The sequence below is a fragment of the Perca flavescens genome, chromosome 13 (assembly GCF_004354835.1).
Source record: "Perca flavescens isolate YP-PL-M2 chromosome 13, PFLA_1.0, whole genome shotgun sequence".
Classification (NCBI taxonomy): Eukaryota; Metazoa; Chordata; class Actinopteri; order Perciformes; family Percidae; genus Perca; species Perca flavescens.
Window position 1 is genome coordinate 1,727,441 of NC_041343.1, and position 22,225 is coordinate 1,749,665.

The following is a 22,225-nucleotide window of genomic DNA, read 5'->3' on the forward strand; positions in this document are numbered from 1 at the left end:
TCACATTAATAGTGGAACAGTGACTGGATGTAGCGGGGAGCTGCAGGGTTCAGCAGGAAGCAGCAGGGTTCAGCAGGAAGCAGCATGACATTGCAGGGCACCGCTGAGCTCGGCAGGGAGTGCAGCAGGACCACGGCGACAGCTGGAACCAGGATCTTGGTGCCAACGTTCTCCAAGGAAATACGCTGGGGGAAAAAACATAAGGACTCCGGGGAGTAAACTCCCCAGAAGATAGGATTAGTAACAAGCATTTCTGGGACTGGATACACACAAATAGTAATAGTAAAAGTAAATAGTAAATAGAAAATAGAAAGGGAGAGGAGAGAGCAGCTCAGTGTGTCAGAGGAAGGAAGTCCCCCGGCAGTCTAGAACTATAACAGCGTAACTATAACAGCGTAACTAAAGAGACAGGTCATAAGGAGAGGTAGCTTTTCGGGCTTAGAACTGTCCCCCTGCCGGATCGGGCTTGGCTGGCCTGTCTCCCTCTACTTTGTTATGTATTATTAATCTAACAATTATGAAGAGAAGCAGGTGGGCCAGTTAGGTGAACACTGCAACTCCTCTCTCCCTAACTATAAGCTTTATCAAATAGAAGAGTTTTAAGTTCATTCTTGAAAGCGATTACAGTTTCTGCCCCCCGAACCCAGATCGGGAGCTGGTTCCATAGGAGAGGAGCCTGGTAGCTGAAGGCTCTTGCTCCCATTCTACTTTTAGAGACTCTAGGTACCACCAGTAACTCTGCATTCTGGGAGCGCAGTGCTCTAGTGGGACAATAGGGTATTAGGAGCTCTTCTAGATATGATGGTGCTAGACCATTTAGAGCTTTGTAGTTTAAACTCAATCCTGGATTCAACAGGAAGCCAGTGCAGAGAAGCTAATACAGGAGAAATATTATCTCTTTTCTTAGTTCTTGTGAGAACACGCGCTGCAGCATTCTGGATCAGCGGGAGAGTCTTAAGGGACTTATTTGAGCAACCTGAGCAACCTGACAGTAGGGAATTACAATAGTCCAGCCTAGAAGTAACAAATGCATGGACTAGTTTTTCAGCGTCGTTTTGAGACAGGATATTCCTAATTTTAGCAATGTTACGAAGATGAAAAAAGGCTGTTCTTGAGGTTTGTTTTAGATTGGCATTAAAGGATACAGTATATCCTGATCAAAAATAACTCCTAAATTTCTGACAGTAGTGCTGGAGGCCAGGACAACACCATCCAGAGTAGCTATATCTTTAGATAATGAAGTTCTGAGGTGTTTAGGTCCCAGCACAATAACTTCAGTTTTGTTAGGGTTTAACATCAGAAAATTATAGATCATCCAGGATTTTATATCTTTAATGCACGCTTGAAATTTAGCTAGCTGACTGGTTTCGTCTGGTTTGATTGACAAGTATAATTGGGTGTCATCCGCATAACAGTGAAAGTTAATTGAGTGTTTCCTAATAATATTGCCTAGAGGAAGCATATATAAGGAGAATAGAATTGGTCCAAGCACTGAGCCTTGAGGAACCCCATGGCTAACTTTAGCGTACTTGGAGGATTTATTATTAACATTTACAAATTGAGATCGATCAGAGAAATAGGACTTAAACCAGCCCAGAGCAACTCCTTTAATGCCAACCAAGTGTTCCAATCTCTGTAACAGGATTGAATGGTCAATAGTGTCAAATGCAGCACTAAGATCTAGTAAAACAAGTATGGAGACAAGTCCTTTGTCTGCAGCAGTTAAAAGGTCGTTAGTAATTTTCACCAGTGCCGTCTCTGTGCTATGATGCTTTCTAAATCCTGATTGAAAGTCATCAAATAAACTATTGCTATGTAGAAAATCACATAACTGATTAGCAACCACCTTCTCAAGGATCTTGAGAGAAAGGGAAGGTTAGATATAGGTCTATAGTTTGCTAAGACATCAGGATCGAGGGTGGGTTTTTTTTCAGAAGAGGTTTTATCACACCTACTTTAAATGACTGCGGTACATAACCTGTTAATAAAGACATATTGATCATATCCAGTAATGAAGTGTTTACCACGGGTAACGCTTCTTTGAGTAATCTCGTTGGGATGGGGTCTAAGAGACAGGTAGATGGCTTAGCTGAGGATATCTTTAACATTAATTGTTGAAGGTCTATAGGATAAAAGCAGTCTAAGTATATGTCGGGACTAGTTGTTCTTTCTAGCGGTCCCTGCGTTGAAAGGTGAACCATCAAGTTGAGGGCAAAAGGTGATGAATTTTATCTCTAATTGTTGTAATTTTATCATTAAAGAAGCTCATGAAGTCATCACTACTCAGAGCTAGAGGAATAGATGGCTCAGTAGAGCTGTGGCTATCTGTCAGCCTGGCTACAGTGCTGAAAAGAAACCTTGGGTTGTTCTTGTTTTCTTCTATTAGTGATGAGTAATAGTCTGATCTGGCCTTTCTTAGGGCCTTCCTATAGGTTTTCAGACTTTCTTGCCAATCCAAACGGGATTCCTCCACTTTGGTGGAACGCCACTTACATTCGAAGTTTCGCGAGATTTGTTTTAATTTGCGAGTTTGGGAGTTATACCAAGGTGCTAATTTCCTTTGCTTCATCATCTTCTTTTTCAGGGGAGCAACAGAGTCTAAGGTCGTCCGTAGGCAAGTCGTAGCACCGTCAACAAATGTATCAATTTGAGAGGGACTTTAGCTTGCTACTACCTCATAACTTTGCCTTAATTGCTCTTGTTTAGTTAATTTATTTTCTACTAGTTATATATACCTCCTATTTAATTCATTTATTCTATAACTTGTGTTGCAATACCTGAATTATCCCTCTTGTGAACACTAGACTTATCTTATCTTTATTTTAGTTCATATCATAACCCTGCTCACAAACTCACCTGTACCTGGGTCATCAGTTTGCCAATATCAATGTTCCTGCTACAGTAAATCCTACAGGCAAAGTGTACTGCTTCACAGGAGTATGAACCATACGCTTTTTAGGTTTTGTGTCAAATATTGTGCAGTTGGTTATGAATTACTTATTGTTTTGACAAGGTAAATTAAAGCTGTTTAACAACCTGCAAGTGTCCACTCTGGTAAATTTAATTATACTGTTTTTAGATTTAGATTACAGAAAATGAAAAACCTATTTGCCTTAATAAGGGTTTTAATTTGTTGCAAGTATGAACATGGCTTTAATAATCTTATTGCTCTGAAAAACCACAATGATTTAAGAAATATCAGTGATACTTAACATGTATTAATTGATTGTTTATGTGTGCAGACAATACAGGCACCTATTCATGTAAGCCGAGAACAAAATAGTTTGTTCTCTCTTTTATCACTTGGATTATGCAGGTGATGGTGCAGAAACGGGTGAAGTCCTTGTAGATCTCTGGCACTTTGAGGACAGACCGATCCATTAACTCTCCACTGTTGTCTTTGTATAGTGTGCTCCTATTTAAAACAAATTCATAGACATCAACACATAAGGTATTAGGTGTACATAGCTTTCTTTAACATCATTACTATCTTACCTTACCTTCTCTTCTCTGCTTTGGATTTGTGGACATCACAGTAATTGTCTCTCCTGGGCCTTGTTCTGCACCCTGGGAATTTAAGCAAGAAAGAAATGATAAGTGTATGTAACAGATTTTACAATTAAATTATTATCAGACTTGCCAACGTACCTGGTTTGTGCCACTAATGCCTGCCCTCTGCACACAGGTGAGTACAGGGGGAACCAATGGGATTTTTGCGTTTTGGTAATGTACTGACTGGAACAACACAGTAGTGTGGTTGTACAACACTGGTCCATGCACACGGTGCAGCTCAACAGGGGTACTTCAGCCCCACCTGGAAGAAAGGAAACTGAAACAAAATACTTGTTTTTTTTCTGTTCAATTTGCTTTGTATTGATTTCATAAGGGTAAAAATAAATAACTGCTATTTTAAATACTGTTTTATTATAGGAGTGGAATTGTACTTACAACTTTCTATACAGATATATATATAATGTTATAAGAATTTAGAACATCTGAAAAACATGCAACAGTGATGTAAAAACTGATACAAACAATCCAGTTTCTTTTGTTTTTCAGTTATATTACAGTTTAGGTTTTACAATTGCCTCTAACATGTCTGAAATTAGCCAAATCCCCAGGAACATGGTTAACCAAACGAGGACAAATTACAAAGTGGTGTCATTAAATACCAGTTGTAAATACACACATACTGTCCGTCATATGTCATTCAATCTAGCTAGCTAAACTACTGATTTAAAGAAAAGCTATTTGTTTACAGACATCAAGCTAGGCTAGCGCCATATGCTATGTGCTTAATTTATGTTACTCACCCTCATAGTTGTGTAGCTACGTAACTTGATATGTCCCACTTCAAAGCTTTCTCCCGTTTCCTGATGGGTGCAGGTGAAAGACCGTCAACCATTCTGTGCACATTATTGACATATACTAATAATAAAGCGATGGACGGCGTTGTTAAATAAACTTGGGTTACAGACCCATGGTTACATGGGAGCCGGGCACGAACGGATGTTCTCACATAAAAGCGAACGCACCCTCAACGGGGCAGGGATCATTTCATTGGTCAACACTACACCTGGCATTCTATTGGTTGTGGAATTTTGATAGTGTTGTAACACAGAAAAATCCAAGCGCGCAGGAGAGATCCGAGAGCAGCAGATTTGCAAGCGCGCAGAATCAGGCTGAGTGCGAGGAGAAGGTTCAAAGCTGAGAGCAGGAAATCTGTCCACAGAACAACATATCTGAGTCCGAGCACAAAGTTTGAGCACAAGCAGAGCAAATCCAAGCGCGAGCATGACCATTTGAGTGTGAGAGCAAGGTTTTGAGGGAAATTATTACAAAATCTGAACGTAATATCAGTGAAAAATGCTCTCAAATTGAAAGAATGCGCTCTTGAATAAAGATACTAATATAACTCCATAGTTGTTCACCCTCTCCCTCTGCTTCACTCGAGCTGACCGGAGCTAACCGCTAACCTGAGCTAATTCCATTGGGCCACCAGCACTAAATTCAAGTTTAGAAACACTACACACGTTAGCTATAGCTAAGCGGCGCCCTGCTGGATAAACAGCAAACCGACATGGGTAACGTTAGCTAGCTAGCTAAGTTTGCTAGCAAACATGTCGAAGACCCACCTGCTTTTACAGCAGTTTGCATCACAAACACAAAGTACAATCATGCTCAACATGAAAATATTACAAAACAGGTTCAAGTGAAAGAAAATGTCGTCCTACCTTTGCCAAATCAAACACCAAACACCAACTGCAACTTTTCCGACAGAATTACTGAAATTAACCGAAGGAGGGTCAGGTCAGGAGTTCAAAGCTATACCAAAGAATTTCTAATAAGGGAAGAAGTTTCACTCTCTCGTTACTTACGGCTTCTGAACTGGTTGCAGTTCCATATAAGGGGCGCTCACATGCCAGTGCAGAATGAATGGGACTCTATGGAGCTATAGCCCTCAAAATCCACTTTTCTCAGGATATAATTTTTTTTCTAGTAATTTGAATGTTGCATTCGAAAGGGGAGGCTAAGAAATACACACTGCTGGGTGTTAGATTTTTTTAAAGTGGCTTTTTTGTTCTAAAAAGCCTTTTAAAATGTCAATGACGTCATACACATATACGGCCAGAGATACTGCTCTGAGTCGCTTCCTTTGTTCTCTCGAGGCATTGACAACACAGCTAACAGGTAAGGCTCGCTCTGTCAACACACATGCTTGAAAGAGGTTTGCTAATGTTTTAAAGACCACGCCGAAATATTCACTCTGACATTCTAGCTCTGCTTCGGATGCCGTCAAGCGGGATCTCCGATTGTAATCAGTCCTTCACTGACCAATCAGCATTCATTAGCAGAATGCTAGCGTGTTATGGGCAACAACGACTCACCCTGTAAGAAATCAAAAAGACTCTACGACTTTCGACCTATAATCCATGTTGAACTTGCAAAAACTATAATCAAATCTGAGGTTTCTCAACAACAATCAGGCGAAAGAGACACATTTAGCCGTCTAGCTCCATAGAGTCCCATTCATTTTGCACTGGACCGCGATCACCCCTAGTGGAACTCTGGTGGAACTGCAAACAAATTTGGTACAATGGGGCTGAATAGTGAGTGGAAAGGCTTTCCGTAGACCGGCTTTGGCTCTACGCATGCGCAATCTGACCAAGGGGGTAAGCTTTGCTTCAGAACTCGAACCTCCTATGGTGCCATTTTGATGCTACAAAGCGATCACCTCCCGTTAGCATTCCATTGACTGCCATTTATTTTGACGTCATTTTGACAGCGAATAACTTTACATCTGAAGCGTTTAAAGACTCAATTTGTCCATTGTTTATTTCTAAAGAAACACGACAATATATAAAAGGCTCCATTACCTTGTATCTCACGTTATGGCTCCATAGCAGACGTTTTTGTAAAAATAGGCTAACAATTGTGTCATAACCATGCGACTTACTGTCGCATAGGAGAGGAATTACCGTATAGTACAGGAGAAGCTCACAGGCAGTTTCGACTTACGTTAGCTGTTTAAGTTTAATTACTAATGTTAACTAGCATTTTAGTTAGCAATAATTAGCCTGTGCCCATGTTATCTCCTTACATATACCTACGCTCTCCGTCTCTGCAAGATTCGGAATGATTGAGATTTCTCATGGCACAGCTACCAGAAGACTTACAACTTTCAGACAGGTTGCTCACGTCACATTTACTTCGTCTCTCTCAGTTGGAGTTGCGCAGTAACGCTCAGCACTCACCGGAAAAATGCTTCAAATATCCTTCACTTGTCTCCGTCCAGAGCAACAGGGGCTGTTGGTCCATTATATACTGTCTATGAGTCTGACGCATCTCAGTCTTCTTCTCCTTTTTTGGTTTAAATGGCAGCTGGTGTTTTATACTGCCGTCTTCAGGATGTAACAAGTATTGCAATGCTAATTCACTTAAATTAAATGTTTTGGGATTTATCAACACATTCATATTTCTTACAGGTAACAATAGACACAATTACATGGATTTAACTTGAAAATAACATTTTATCCTAACAAAGACATGTATTTTAAGTAAACCGAACATTAAACAACTATTTAAAGTGCACAACAAATTTTTTGAGTGTGGTTGAAGAATTAGATGCCATCCCACAGCAGTGTGTGACCAGGCTGGTGACCAGCATGAGGAGGAGGTGCCAGCCTGTTGTGGCTGTATATGGTTCTACTGACACTCCTGTTTGTGAAATGAATTAATTATTGAATTGCCAATATGTCTTGTTTCTTCAAACTTCAATCATCCAATCCACCAAACACCAAACGAGTCAATTGCAGAAAAAGCTGTTTGGCATTGGCAGAGAAGATTTGGCAAATTTTTTTTTTTTTTAAACTTTATTTATCCAGGTAAACTGTTTGAGAACAACTTCTCATTTACAAACATGACCTGGCCAAGAGGCTACAGAAATAAATGTTAACATACTCCATAACTATACATATACATGTCATACACATAACACACAGAACAAGCAATTAAAAAATAAAAAATAGACAGCAAAGAAAAAAAAGAAAAATAAAATGCTTAAGTATATGTGTATAAATATGATTCATGTTTATCAACAGGAACAGGAATCGACTATATTGTTTTGTAGGTTAAGCTTAAAGGTGGAAATTGGGATTAGAGACGTAAATTTCAGAGTATTTTGTAGTGTGTTCCAATCATGTGTTGCTGCAAAACGGAAAACATTGCGTCCAAAGGTAGTAGAAGTAGGGGGGGTACTAAACTTAATAAAATTACTTGATCTTGTATAATGGGTGTTATGAGCAACATGAAAAAAAGATGACAGATAGAGAGGTGTCTTGCCCAGGATTGTCTTGTATATGAAGCAAAACCAATGATGGAGCCACCGTGTATGAAGGGAGGGCCAGCCCACCAGTTTATACAAATCACAGTGATGAGTATGAAAAGGTGCATTAGTGGCGAAACGGATGGCTGAATGATAGAGTGTATCAAGTTTTTTTAGGACTGTATTTGGTGCTATTCTGTAAATAGTATCGCCATAGTCCAAAATTGGCAATACTGTCATCTTAACAAGGATGCATTTGGTAGCATGAGTAAAGGAAGCTTTATTGCGGAAAAGAAAAGCTAGTCTAGCTTTAACTTTAGTTTGAAGGTTCTTGATGTGTGTAATAAATGACAAAGATGAATCCAACCAGATACCTAGATATTTATTATTTATTTAGCCATACCGTTCATGCAGGTGATTGTAGGTGGAGTCTCAGTAACAGGTTTTCGGCTAAAAATTATACATTTTGTCTTACTATTATTAATACAGAGATGAAGATTATCAAAGAACTGTTCTATCGAGGTGAAGCTTAATTTAAGATTGGAAACTGAGTACAAAATGGTGTCATCTGCATAAAGATGAATTCGTGAGGTGTCAGCAGCTCTGGCTATGTCATTAATGTAAATAGAAAAAAGGATTGGACCCAAGATGGAACCTTGAGGCACCCCTTTAAAGATGGTAAGTGAATCTGACATGATGGTTTCAGCCTTCAATTGCTGAACACGGTTGGTGACATAACTTGCAAACCAATCACAGGCAGAGGTGGACAGACCAATACTGGAAAGTCTATGTAAAAGTATCCTATGGTCGACAGAATCAAAGGCCAAATTTTTCATAAGCGCAACCCACATACTCAGCACTGCTGCTCATTGCACAAATGCATTTTCCTTACAAATGGGGCACAATTTGAAAGGGAACTAAGCAGGCTTTCCAACGGTATAACATGTATTGCCAAAAAGCATTGTTACCACAGAAAAATAATCCACCAAACACAAATTTCCTTACTTTTTTTAAAGTTTAGTACAAAAGCCTTGTTTCTTTACAGCATGGAGATATCAGAGTAAAGTATCAGAGGCAGAGTAGGGTTATGTCTTCCCACAAGCCATACTGGGTAGGCACAACCACTGAGTCGGTTTAGTTGCTCTCTTTCCTGTGTTTGTCATGTGGAGTAACGCACTTGTTATTTTTTACTGCAGATACAAACATAGCAAAATCATTGTCACACAAAAATGAGATGAATCTAGATTATGATTGTATTAAATCCTGCAGCCCTAGTGTACACGTAAAGGTACTGGCTGTGGTGGTGGTAGGGCCTTTATTACCACAGTTATTCCCTACTCCACAATCACTATACTAATATCATGCTATTATAATTGATAACTAGAACTGCAAGCAGTTATGAAGTGGTCCAAGCCTCCTGGAGCGAGTCACCCCCAACGCCCCGCGGAGTGCGCGAAAGCGGGACCCAAAGCGTAACGTGGGGAGGCAAACATTGGGAAATGTCAAGAGGTGTGAGCCGCAAGGTCTGTGGTACGTTGCAGTTGTAAATATCCCATTAACATTGACTGAGTAAAAGGGTCAAACTTGTCTACGTTGATTATAGTGCCCCCTAATGGCCGATATTTGCCAAATTTGGTACAGAGTCTCAGAGTGGCATGCCGAACGAGCATCACGAATTTTGTGTCGATAGCAATTACTATGGCACTATGGACATTTGAGAATCAGTCTCAAATGTCCCATTTAAATGCATTAAGCATGAGTTATTTGCCAAAACGTATCTACTTCATTATATCGTCTGCTTAGTTCCCTTTCAAATGGCCGATCCTCACGAAATTTGGTACAGTGCCTCGGAGTGGGATGTCGAACAATATTACCAAGTTTTGCTCTGATACTTATTCATTTTGCCGAGATATGCTAAAGTTCGTGTTTTTTGGGCTAGCTAGGAAAATTAGTTTGGTCATAAAATGTGCAAAGTTTAACATAGCAAAATTCTTTTGATAACTTTTGGTTTTGCGCATTGTGCAATATTGCGAAAACACAGGAAATGGGCCTATATCGTCAGATTCAGCTCGATTCAAGGAACACGTGGATGTAAGGTTTTCTAATCTTCGATGTGGAATGTGGGAGTTATAGGCAAAAACACGGTTTACGTCATTATAGCGCCACCTAGTGGTGTGTAATTTTTGGTATGTGAGGTCTGTGAACCATTGTACATCTACACTTTAAATTTGAAGTTGCTCACATTAGTGTAAGTGGTGAATCCAAACCTGGGTCGCATAGGCCACGCCCACTTTGACGAATCAGTACCCCACTGTAGACATGGCCTTAGGAGTAGCCCTAGATCAGGGGTTTTCAAATTGGGTGAATGAGAGTAGAGTAGGTAAAGACAGCCGAGCCCCCGCTTCCCCAAAATCCAGTCCGCCTGCCCTAACCCACACACGCCTCTGCAGTAAATGCTATCTTTTGTGTGTTTGATGAATTTCCATAACAACTGATAAAATGTAAATATTTTTTAATATTGTATTTGAAGACATTTTATTTCCACAACTTTTTTAAAAGTGCATTCATAAACGATTCGCAACAGCAAATAATTTCCAACTTCATGCAGGCCTAATTGAGGCTACTTTTAAAATCACTGAACATCAGTGGGCCTATCCAAAAGTCAACAAAACATGCTTAACATGTGGAATCGGCAAGTTAGATGGCACCAACATTTGGCCTAATCATAACTAGGAGTGCACCGTTCCGATATTAGGATCGTATATCGGCCCCGATATTGAAAAAATAGCTGGATTGGGGATCGGAAAAATTAACATATCCACGGGCCAATCCAGTTTTATTTATTCTGTTCCCTCCGTCACAGCACCGGGACCCTTGTTGACTGCGTACCCTTCTCACTCATGGCAGTAACTTTATAAAACAACAATTAATAACCCAGAACTAACTCTCTTTAAAAGGATAAAACACCATAGCATATAACAATTTGTGACTTAAACAGTTTCTAACACTAATAATTTTGCTACAAATTTACAAATTTATAGCTACAAATGTAGCTACACTGCCGAATGGCAGCTGCTAGCCTAGCTAGCCAGGTAGCATAACAGTCTGTTAAGCTGGGAGAGGCTCCGGTCGCTACTGCACATTCAAGAACCGAGAAGAAAGTTAGCTAGAGGATAAAGAAAAAACAGAGATACACCAGAACAACGTGTGCTCAAGAGAGTGTTTCTAAAAAATCTGACATAATTTAGCCACTGTTGTTGCCCATTGCTTTAACGTTACTCGGCCGTGCTAACATTACCGTGCTAACGTTAAAGACATGTCACTTCAAGCATGCAGCGGATTAACATTATGAACGCAATCCACCTACGGTCCCACTACAGACCGTTGAGAAAGACGGATTCAGAGCAATGATTAAAACACTGGATTTAAGATGTCTCGCCTCGCTGAAATACATCCGCCAACCTACTAACATTATTCAAACAGCAAAGGAGGCTGACAGCGGAGCTATGTTCAGCCACCCACTACAACCACACTACAACCTAACTTACCTGTGGCCAAGGTAGTGTTTATACAATTAGCTTACAACTATTTTGTTTTGAAAGGGAAACAATGTTAAAGTTGTTTGTATGTGTAGGCTATTCATTCGATTTAAGGTATGAAGAAGGTGTGAGGTGGAAGGTATACAGTTTATTATTAATTAAGCAATGGTATCGGATCGGTATCGGGTATCGACAGATACACATAGCCCTGGCATCGGTATCGCTATAAGGACTAAAAAAGTCGGATTGGTGCATCCCTAATCATAACTGGCCTGGCAAGTGAGAAATGTGAGCATTAAACTAAACTAAACTTATGCTCTTATTTCTACCTTACAGTCTACAATCCAAATATAAAAACATAATGGACTATATTGCATTAAGGCTCCTAGGCATTCTGTATTGCTTTCAACTATTTATTCTCCTCTGGATTGACTTTTCTAATTATATCTGAGTCAGCACACATGTAGCTTACTTCCCTCCTCTTTTGCATATTTTATTGGGGAAGTAACCTCTGTAAATGTGCATATGACAATGATTCACCTCAATTATACATTATGCATCCCTGGACTGTTATATTTCAGATGTTTGAGCAAGATTTCTGCTCATGTCCAAAACTTTGTGCACATTCAAAATATAACTCATCCCATCTCAGGGCTCGAGAGTGCGACCAATTTGGTCCTAGGTCGCACCGGTGCACCTAATATCCTCGCATCCGCTGCCTCTCCACTAACGAAGCAATGTCGTTTATATCGATATGGTTTAATGTTGCGTTACATGACCCATTCCTTCTGGAAAGCCGTGCCTGTGTTTGGATCTCTCCTCCGCGCAGCCCCGCCCTCATTCACTCACATTCAACTCCCAACATTTGTCTCCAGTTTTAATTGTTATTAACACAGCTTTATATTGTTAAGTATGAGAGGGAAACCTGTATTGGTACCAGTGTTTCCGCTGGTAACTCTCTGTTATTGCGGCCGCCACGGCGAAACACACATTAGAAGTTATTAAATGCAACTAACTTCAGTTCGTTGAGTAATAGTGTGTAAGACGGAGCCTGATTGATCATAGTTCATAAAAATGCAGCGCAGTGACGATACAGACATTTCATAGCCTACACAAGATGGGTGTAACGCCGCTAATGAGTCACCCATCACTCTCTGAGTGGCCTAGCAGTCCATCGCACTCCCTTGGTCTTTCGGTCGTTTTTTTTTTTTTTTTCTAAAGATTTCGGCCTTTATTTTGATAGGAAAGCTGAAGACATGAAAGGGGAGGGGGGGATGACATGTAGGAAAGGGCTGGAAAGGTCGGATTCAAACCTCTATATTTACCAACTGAGCTATCCGGGCGTCCTCTTTCTCTTTTAATCAGTCTGTTATTGTTGTTGAAAGCTTATGAAGGAGCTTTCTCAGATATATATTTTTTTATATATATCCTAGGCTATTTATTTTAGATAACTTTCATTTACATGTGTTGCACTGTATATTTTCAAACTGGTAAAGGAAACCCTGTCTTTGATTTTTATTTTAATCACAATCTGTTTTAATAAAAGAGCTTGTGAAAAGTGGCTTTGACTTAAAACTGAACATTTAGCCCACTTTGTAAAAAAATACAGAGCTATATATCGTGTATCGCCATTCAGCGTTACGGCGATGCAAGGAAAAATTTGGGTGCACCTAAATTTTGTGTTGGTGCACCTAAATAAAAAAAGTTAGGCACACCAGTGCAACCAAGGCAAAAAGTTAGTGAGGAGCCCTGCATCTGTGTTCTCTGTGGTTTGGAGGAGTCCTGATTTTTTGTGAAAAATAAAGTTATAATAGCCTATTACAAGAATAAAGTCACTGTATTTCAGAAAATAATCTACCTGCACCATAGTCTGCTTTGCATTACGTGATTGCTCTGCTGATACGGTAGATCTCAGACCTTCTGACAGACATAGACATTGTCTCTGAATGAGACAAAGTTTAGGGAAGTGGCTGTACGCTAGTGGAAAACATAAGGTACTGCAGAAATACACAGAGCACAAACATGTCACATATGCTTCAGCATGTCAACAGCAGAGCACATCCATAAACCTGAAGCTGCACAGCTTTTTACAGCAAGACACTAAGCGATGTCCAGTTTCATATTTGTCCGTCAACTTTTTTAAATACATTCGGGGCTACACTCAAAACATTCGGGAAATCAGCTGACGCCGCGTCTGTCAATGGGAACAATGAGGCTGCGCTTTTGATGCGCAGAGGTGTTCAATGCAGTGCTGTACTGCAGAGAGAAATAAACGCAAGTCGTCCTCCACCTGCAGCCTTGATCTGTATTTGTTTTTAATCAGTGTCAGTGTGGAAAACCCACACTCACACAAGCAGGTGGAGGTGAAGGGGATTAGGACTTTCATAGCCTTAGTGGAGATCTGGGGGAACTCGCTCTCCATAGACAGGTGCAGCCTAGGACCCCAACCAGGTGAAACCTAACTTTAACTCAGGATCATATTTCCTAAGTTTTTTGCTGGGTCCTGTCTCCTCCCTTAATGCTTACTTCTGTTGACTTGGGACAACAATGCATTTTAAAGCTAATACACGCATGCACAATTACCGATATCAATAGAGTACATACAATACAGTTATTTTTTTCTTTGCGTGTCGAACCTCCCCTGTGGCTCTTTGGCACCCCCCAGCGGAGGCCACCTATTGAAAACCGCCAGCTGAAATGGGCGTGGCCTATATCAAGAGATTCAGCTGAATTCAGGGAACGCAAGGATATGTGTATTTTTAATGTGCTACATATGGTTTGGGAGTTATATAATATCATACCTCAGTAATAGAAGTCAATGCACAAGAGTGGTTGATAAATGCTCTTCATTTGCTGGCTGTCCTACGGGGGTTCCTCAAGGGTCAATTTTAGGACCGATTTTATTTAGTATTTATATTAATGATCTGCCTCAAGCATGTCCAGGTGTTAATGTTATAATGTATGCAGATGATACTGTGCTTTTTACTCATGCAAGAACTAAAGAACTAGCTGCAAGCAAACTATCATCTGCAATGGTGAAAGTCTCAGATTGGTTGAATGAGTCTTGTTTGTCTCTTAATGTGAGTAAAACCGTATGCACGTATTTTACTGTACGAAAACAAAACTCTGTGAATCCAGATATCATATTTAATGGTGAAGCAATTAAATTTGTGACACATGTTAAATATTTAGGAATAATAATAGACCAACACCTGTCTTTTAAAAAGCAAGTAAAGAGAGTTATAAATAATGTTAAATTCAATTTGAATAATTTTAAAAACATCAGGCACCAGCTCTCTCAATCAGTTGCACTTCTCTTAGTACATACTCTGATTCTCCCTCACTTGTTGTATTGTATAACAACTTGGTCACAAGCAGATGTAACTACACTTAAGCCTGTGTACTCTCTTCATAAACAAATTATGAAAGTGTTAGATAAAAAACCAAGGGATTACCATTATTGTACTATTTTGAAAGGGTTACATTTTTTAAGTTTTAACGATTTTGTATTTTATACCGATGTATGCCTGATGTACAAAATTATTCATAATCTTGCTCCCCCTCCTCTTCGGGGATGCGTGACCTACAACGGAAGTGCCGGTAGGACTAGAGCATCTGCCAGGGGAGATTTGGTACCGCAGAGTAGTGGGGTTGTGGAATTCCCTACCTACAGACATTTGAAACCTTGATAGGTTCTCAAATTTTAAAATAAAACTTAAGTACTGGCTACTATCAGAACAGATCTGCAACCACTAACGACTGTGTTGCAAATTATCTGTTCTATATTTTGGTTTTAATTTCTGGATATGTATGTATTGTGATGTTTTATGTGGTGTATTTAATGTATGTTATTTTATTTGTTTACCTGCCCAGGGACAGCAGATGTAAACTAGCTATTAGCTAATTCTGGTGCAATTACTTTTAATTGTGCATTGTCCCTGTAAAAATAAACAATAAAATGAAAAAAAAAAAAAAAAAACTGCTATAGTGCCACCTAGTGGTGGAAGTGGCTGAATTCTTTTGTCTTTCTTTTTATCAACGGAAAAATAATAATCCTTAGGAAAGCAATAGGGTTCCACATCCCGCTAAATATAATATATTTGAAGAAGTTGCACTGGCTCACCGTTCTCTCTTTGTTCTCAAACACTTCATTTGCCTCTTCGAAGCTGCAGCTCTCCTCACCACATTCCCTCTCAATGTTCCCCTGTCTCAACTCCTCCAGGAAGCCATTGGCTCGCGGGAAACGCTTGAGGACGGAGTGAGCATCCTTACCATCCAGGAATGCTGCAGAACAAAAATAGGAGAATTAAATAGGGACTTTTAAATATCAGAAATGTTGCAGCCATCTTTGACTCAAGCCTATTATTAATTCCAATACTAAACTAAATTATAACTCGTTTAGATGCCTTGTTCTTAGTCTTTCACACCCAACCTGGAAAACATTAAAGCCAATTTGTTGTTGTATACCACTCTCCGGGTTTGTAATCTGAATATTATATCTCAATTCTCTGAGTTTTTATCAAGTTCAATCCCTAAATCTAGTAATTCTTGTAGGTGATTTTAATATTCTTGTGGACATTAATAACGCCTCAGCATTGCGTTCATCTCACTACTAGATTCAATTAGTTTCAGTCAAAGTGTACATAAACCCACTCACTGTTTTAACCACACCGTTGACCTTGTTCTGGCATATGGCATCAAAATGTAAGACTTACTATTATTACCATAGAATCCTTATTATCAGGCCATTCTTTAATAACTTTCGAATTTGCGCATTATGTCCATGAGAGGGCACCCAATACAACGGGATACATAACTACTTGTATACGTAACAGGTGTGATCTTGAGTTGTGTTCAGTTGCACCAACTTGGCTCTACCCTCAGGTGACAATTGGGGGGAGTCAACATCAATGTCCTCAATCCCCATCGCAGCACTTCGCTACCTTCCCCACTTTGTCCATTGCGCTCTGGCCCACTGTTGATGGTCAAGCTGTCTGCACTGGTGTTGTCGCCCTCTGAGTTACCATCCATCTCCGGCACCTGCTGCTGTAAAGTGGAGGGAGGGGACATCAATACCCCCAGTTCATCCCTGTCAAAATCTTCCAATGCCATACATGGGAATGCATCAGCCACTTTGGTATTTCTTCTTAATGTCACCAGTCGGGGCAGCAGATTGACGATCTTTACTGAGAGCCATCAGTCCCTTCTTTGCTACAGTACACGCGTTATTAACAGCATTAACGCAAACCTATTTTAACGGCGTCAATTTAGGTGTAACGCTTGTAACGTTAGAAAAACTACAACACCACACCGGATCTAGGTAGACCGGAAATAAAACAACAGGCACACCGCACACACTTGTTTGGGCTTGCGAGCCGGCCAAAGAGTAGTAGGCTAACATTACATTTTGAGTGGATGGCAAGTGCGAGACGCTGAAATGGATGCCAATAAGATTCTGAATGGAAAGTTTACTTTTAAAAAGTTGCCAAATGGTTCCATTGACAAGACCAAAGTGATCTGTGGGTTTTGTCGTTGTGAATTGAGCTATCATCGCAGCATATCCAGTCTGAAATACCACTTGATGGCCAAGCACACAGCCCCCTCGTCAAAGCCAGGCGACAAAAGCACAAAGCAAGCCGATCCACTTTTCCATGTTGATAAGAGCATTAAAATGAGAAAAAATAATGGGACAAAAAGAAATCAAGGGACATTTAGAATAGATAAAAATGTGTGATTAATTGTGATTAATTGCGAGTTAACTATGACATTAATGCGATTAATCGTGATTAAATATTTTAATCGATTGACAGCACTAATATATATATATATATATATATATATGTGTGTGTGTTCCTAGCTCTTGAGCAAGCACTTGTGATTTCAATGTCAACAGCACCATCAGCTGAAATGCTGAGTGTTCTTCAGCCGTGCTCAGACCAAGTGCTCCTGCATCAACTCCGAAGTAACAGCCTGCTTCAGCCTCAGCGTACCCACTCGGTCCGGCACATCACTTCCCTGCCACCTCTCTACATTGGCCAGAAGAGAGAAAAGTCAACTGTGTCTTCAGGAAGTCACTTGACTTCATTACACGTAGGTGTTTAATAAGGTTGCTGCCAGTTCATTAGTTTGGCCATCCACAACCAAGACGGGGACAGAGGCTTTATGGCAAATCGTAAGCACCAACTCACAAACTCCCTCGGGCTTGGTCTTCAAACTCCCACATCTAACTAGCACCACATCAACCAGGTTGAGGGAGCCGTGCGATAACGCTCCAGCTTCTTGCAGGCGTGGCACCACCGCTGAGCTCAGTGTGCAGGCCATAGATCTGCTATCAACCATTGTTTTCACGTCATTTATAGAAACACATGTATATTAAGGCATGGATACCCGACCCGAGGCCGACAGGTCCCGACGGTACCCGACGGGCCGGGCCGGGTTCGGACAGATATTTAGAAATTATGGTCGGGGTCGGGTCGGGCTCGGTCTCATCAGCGCGATAAGGCAACAGCTTATTAACGTGCGCTTGTTGCCCCGTGTGCGCTGATGCGCTCATCTGTTGACATTTCCGAATAAAATTTCTTAATATCTGTTGGGCTCGGGCCGGATTCGGTCACGGCTCTGTCGGACGCGGGCCGGCCTCGGACAGAAAAATTCGGCCCGATCCGGACTCTAATGTATATAACAGATTATCGTTTAAAGCCATTCTTGTAGATGACTTTCACATCCAGCCATGCAAAATCACACACACTTGAATACACAGATTTCACATCCTCATTGCCTTATAGGGGAACTGGTCTACTGTACTGTGGCATCACCACACACTGAGCAAGGCAGGGATGGGTTCACTCTTCTCCTGAACTGAATATAGGGTACATGCGTATGTCAAATCAAACTATGAGTGCGGTAATCAGAGAAAAAGAATAGAACTTTTTTTTAAAATCATTCAACAGGTTCTTGAACATACATCAATGGAAGTGATGATACTATATATATGACACACACAAAGCTTAGTAGATGGCTAATTTAGCTAGCAACATAGCCTACATGCCATTGTTAGAACAAAAATTACTATATTAATCGACAATTGCACTTGATCTTTCTCCATAGTTAACCTCCTCTAGGTGCATACAATATACATCAATATAATGAACAAAAATGAATAATATTTTAAAATAATCTGCACAGTGTTATAAACATGACTTGGAAAAAACTTCAAACTAGGAAGAACGTAACGTTAAAACAACCGCACACATGTTTTAAAAGGGGCACAACACTAAAACAAAGCACACAAATATACACTTCTGGCAAGTGCCAAGTGGAAGCATTGACATTGTTTTGTTATGAAAGCTTGAAAAAAAACAACAAATAAAACATTTTCACAGGGAGAAGAACGACGACATGCTTACAGACGCTGACTATCTACAAGAAGAAACTAACATAAGTATATTTATTTCAACATAAACATCTATTTATGAAGATATACATACTTATACATAAATTAATGAAATAATGTCCTATAACGTAAAACGTAATTCAAACACCTTAGACCTCTCTCCCTCTCTCTGAAACGTGCAGGAGGCAGGACATGTCGTGGAGCCGTTCATAATTTGGTGATAAACACCTGAGTCTCTGGCCGTTCTCTGAATTTGTTCAACCATATTGGCGTCGGCTCTTACTAGGGCTGCCACCTCTTAGTCGATTAGTCGACTAAGATTTCTTTAGTCCATTAGTCATTTTTTATGCTTATTCATGCTTAATTACTTATTTCCAAGAAACTTCTGAGCACATTTATGGTAAACACAAGATTTAGAGTGGTGCTTTAGCAGGATTAATTGTGGAGAAACTCAGTTTTACAGATGGTTAATTAATTGCATTTATATTGTGCTTTTCTAGTCTTAACCACCTCTCAAAGCGCACAGCTCTGTCAATTAAATCAACTAATCGATTAGTTGACAAAATCCTATAAGTGTTAGTCGACTAAGAATTTCTTTAGTCAAGGACAGCCCTAGCTCTTACCAACAGAAGTTCCTGAATCTCCTTGTCTTTCCAGTTACATTTTCGTTGGGGTCTTTGTACTGTCATCAGCACGCCCACTCACTCGCTGTGAACTCTCTTCCCGGCTCAATCAGAAAGGAAGCTGAACATTTAGGGAGAGAAGGCCCGAGGCACACAGCGGCGATAGTGCTGCTTTTTGTTTTAGTCTTCACAATATTCAAATACACTGTACATTTTTATATTCTATTGTCTGTTTTTTTACAATTAGAATATATATTTGAACTTATAATATTTGTTGACACCCCTTTTTTCAGTCAATAGATATGTTTATTACACAGCCTTGTTAAATACTTGATTAGGATTGGTCAACCACGGCATTCTACGTAGGCTTGGGCCTGTGTTAACATTTTCAAACCAGTTTGATAACAAGCCAAACACCAGACCGGTATAGCGAGTTTACCACTAGGTGTCGCACTTGTTTCAGCCGCTCCAGCGCTGTATATTAGAGAGAGTTTTTGCCAACTAGAAAAGAGCAACTGGAGGCTAGCTAAGTGACTACTCATTATTGTGTGAGGTAAATGTCAATTTCTCCCTTCGATATGATAACAAATTACATAGGACAAATATAGTAATACCATCGTTAATGTGTACCATGCTGTCAAAAAAGTTCTAACACTGCTTTAGAAATAAATGAAGTTTGAAGTTAGCCTTATGCTAGTGTTAGCTTTTTCGCTAGCACTCCATGTACCTAAATGCTTGTGATCTTGCCATAGTCATAAGGCTTTTGGTCTCGACTGAGTCCAGGTGTCTTTATTATGTTCATAATAATATTGGAGGGAAAGTGAAACACAGTGGGATGTTGTTCGGCTTTTCACAAGTTTAGACAGCTAGCTAATGCTACGCTGACGTTTGCTAACGTTAGCGCAACAGCGTTAGCCTAGCCTGCTAGGTAAATATTACCACTGCCTTCGGAGTTTCCTATATCTGCGTCCACGTTGTTAACATAAGACCAAAGGTGGGTAGTAACGAGTTACATTTACTCCGTTACATTTACTCCGTTACATTTACTTGAGTAAGTTTAAAAAAAAATTATACTTTTAAATCACTATACTTTTTACTTTTACTTGAGTAGATTTGTGAAGAAGAAACTGTATTCTGCGCTACATTAGGCTACAATGAGCTCGTTACTTTTCTTTTTACCTCTCTACGCGTCATTGTTTTTATCCCCCCCGCGTCCGCCTCATTTTAATGTTTTACTTTGACAGAGAGAGAGAGACTTCCGCTAAAGGCTCTACCACGTGACTGTGTTTCACCAATCAAACGTAGTTGTGCAGTCTCGTCTCGTGACCATACTCAATCTCAGCGGCGGAAAGGGTTAGCTTTACAGTCGTAGCAAAACAAAAATGTCAGAATCAACCGTCGGCAGACACAGATGAGGAGGAACAGCCCTGGCATCATATTGAAAGCATGTTTACCTTAGTAAAAGTGTGAAACAGCAGCTTCATTACAGTGTTCTAGTTCTGCCTGCAGAGCCTGGTAAAAAAGTATAACGGTTTGGAAATTTGTGTTACTTGTGCTTATTTATTTTTTATTTATTATTATTTTATTGATTTTATTTTTTAAAGTACTTGAATTTACCAGGATTATTTTAATTTAAGTTATTTTGTAATTAATTAATTATAATTTATTTTATTGATTGGATGAACTATAATTTGCCTAAAGATGATTATTTTGTATTTTTGTCTGTCTGATTGAATGCTTTTGTTAAAAATAAATCAGACGTTACTCAACAGTTATTCAGTACTTGAGTAGTTTTTTCACCAAGCACTTTTTTACTCTTACTCAAGTAATTATTTGGATGACTATTTTATACTTTTACTTGAGTCATATTATTCTGAAGTAACAGTACTTTAACTTGAGTACAATTTTTGGCTACTCTACCCACCTCTGCATAAGACCTGTGGAGTTAGTGCTCCTTTTGTACCATCATTTTATTGAATGAAATATTGAGCTTTGCTCCTCTGAGAGGACTTTTGATGTTATAGAGGAGACTTTTATGAGTAATAAACATATGCCAGATTTTCTGTTGCAATTTGTGGGAGATTTACCCCTTTTTTCTCACAAAATGCTGTACTACAGTGTACTAGGAGGGAACGTCTCCCCTGTCCTCCAGACCACGGTCTGGGAGCCCGCAACAGGAAAAGTGTTACAACGTGAAGACTGCAGTGCACACAGACTAGAGTGTCACATACACAGCACACCTTTTTGTTTGATTAAATTGCACATTTTTTGTGGTTATTTAATCGCACAGAGTAACAACACAATTGCGATCAGATTAATCGTGCAGCCCTAAACCTTACCAGTTCTATTTTGGACCGCAGCAGAAGCTTGAGCATCAATAAGCTATATACTTGTGTGGACGCTACCACACTACTTGATCAATAAAAGAGCTAAGCTACTGAAAAGTTATTTTAATCAGAAAACAGCATTACTATTAAAACGTAGTAGTAGTAGCCCAACGCTGCTAGCAATACTAGTTGGATTTAGTGCCGTGACGGCATCGGCACAGGTTGCTAACGTAGGCTACTTTTTAATTTGCCAGAAAGTTCAACCAGTTACCAAAATATAAAACTAGTTTAGCCTGTATAACAAACAAAAAGTTGCTAGGTATAACAGACCATTGCTATGTGTGAAGTTTTGATCACAGACTCTCATGGAACATTTTTAAATCAATAAAACTGTTTTTTAATCAATATTTGTGCTCAGCTCATACCACTAACTGAATCCAGGGTTGAAGGATAGAGGAGGTTGTATGCTGTTGTAGGAATTGCTGGAATAACAAGGCCAGTAGCTTCTCTTTGGCTAG

At 39.8% G+C, this 22,225-nt stretch overlaps 1 protein-coding gene and 1 long non-coding RNA gene across 6 annotated transcripts in view; both read right to left on the minus strand.

Moving 5' to 3' along the window:
- prrg3 (proline rich and Gla domain 3) overlaps positions 1-22,225 on the minus strand; it is a 75,504-nt gene that overhangs the window by 21,994 nt on the left and 31,285 nt on the right. For 2 of the 5 annotated variants that reach the window (XM_028595392.1, XM_028595390.1), the window contains 2 exons: positions 16,308-16,410; positions 15,488-15,648 (listed from right to left, as the gene is read on the minus strand). In XM_028595392.1, the coding sequence (XP_028451193.1) occupies positions 15,488-15,648; positions 16,308-16,395 (249 nt within the window). In that variant the 5' untranslated portion in view covers positions 16,396-16,410. Of the gene's footprint in view, positions 1-15,487; positions 15,649-16,197; positions 16,771-22,225 lie in introns of those variants that run through there. The other 3 variants (XM_028595389.1, XM_028595391.1, XM_028595393.1) reach the window with 3 other exon arrangements.
- LOC114566710 (uncharacterized) lies at positions 3,376-3,733 on the minus strand. The gene is made up of 3 exons (XR_003694082.1): positions 3,649-3,733; positions 3,501-3,567; positions 3,376-3,415 (listed from the first exon to the last, which is right to left on the minus strand). It is a non-coding gene; the product is annotated as an uncharacterized LOC114566710 (long non-coding RNA).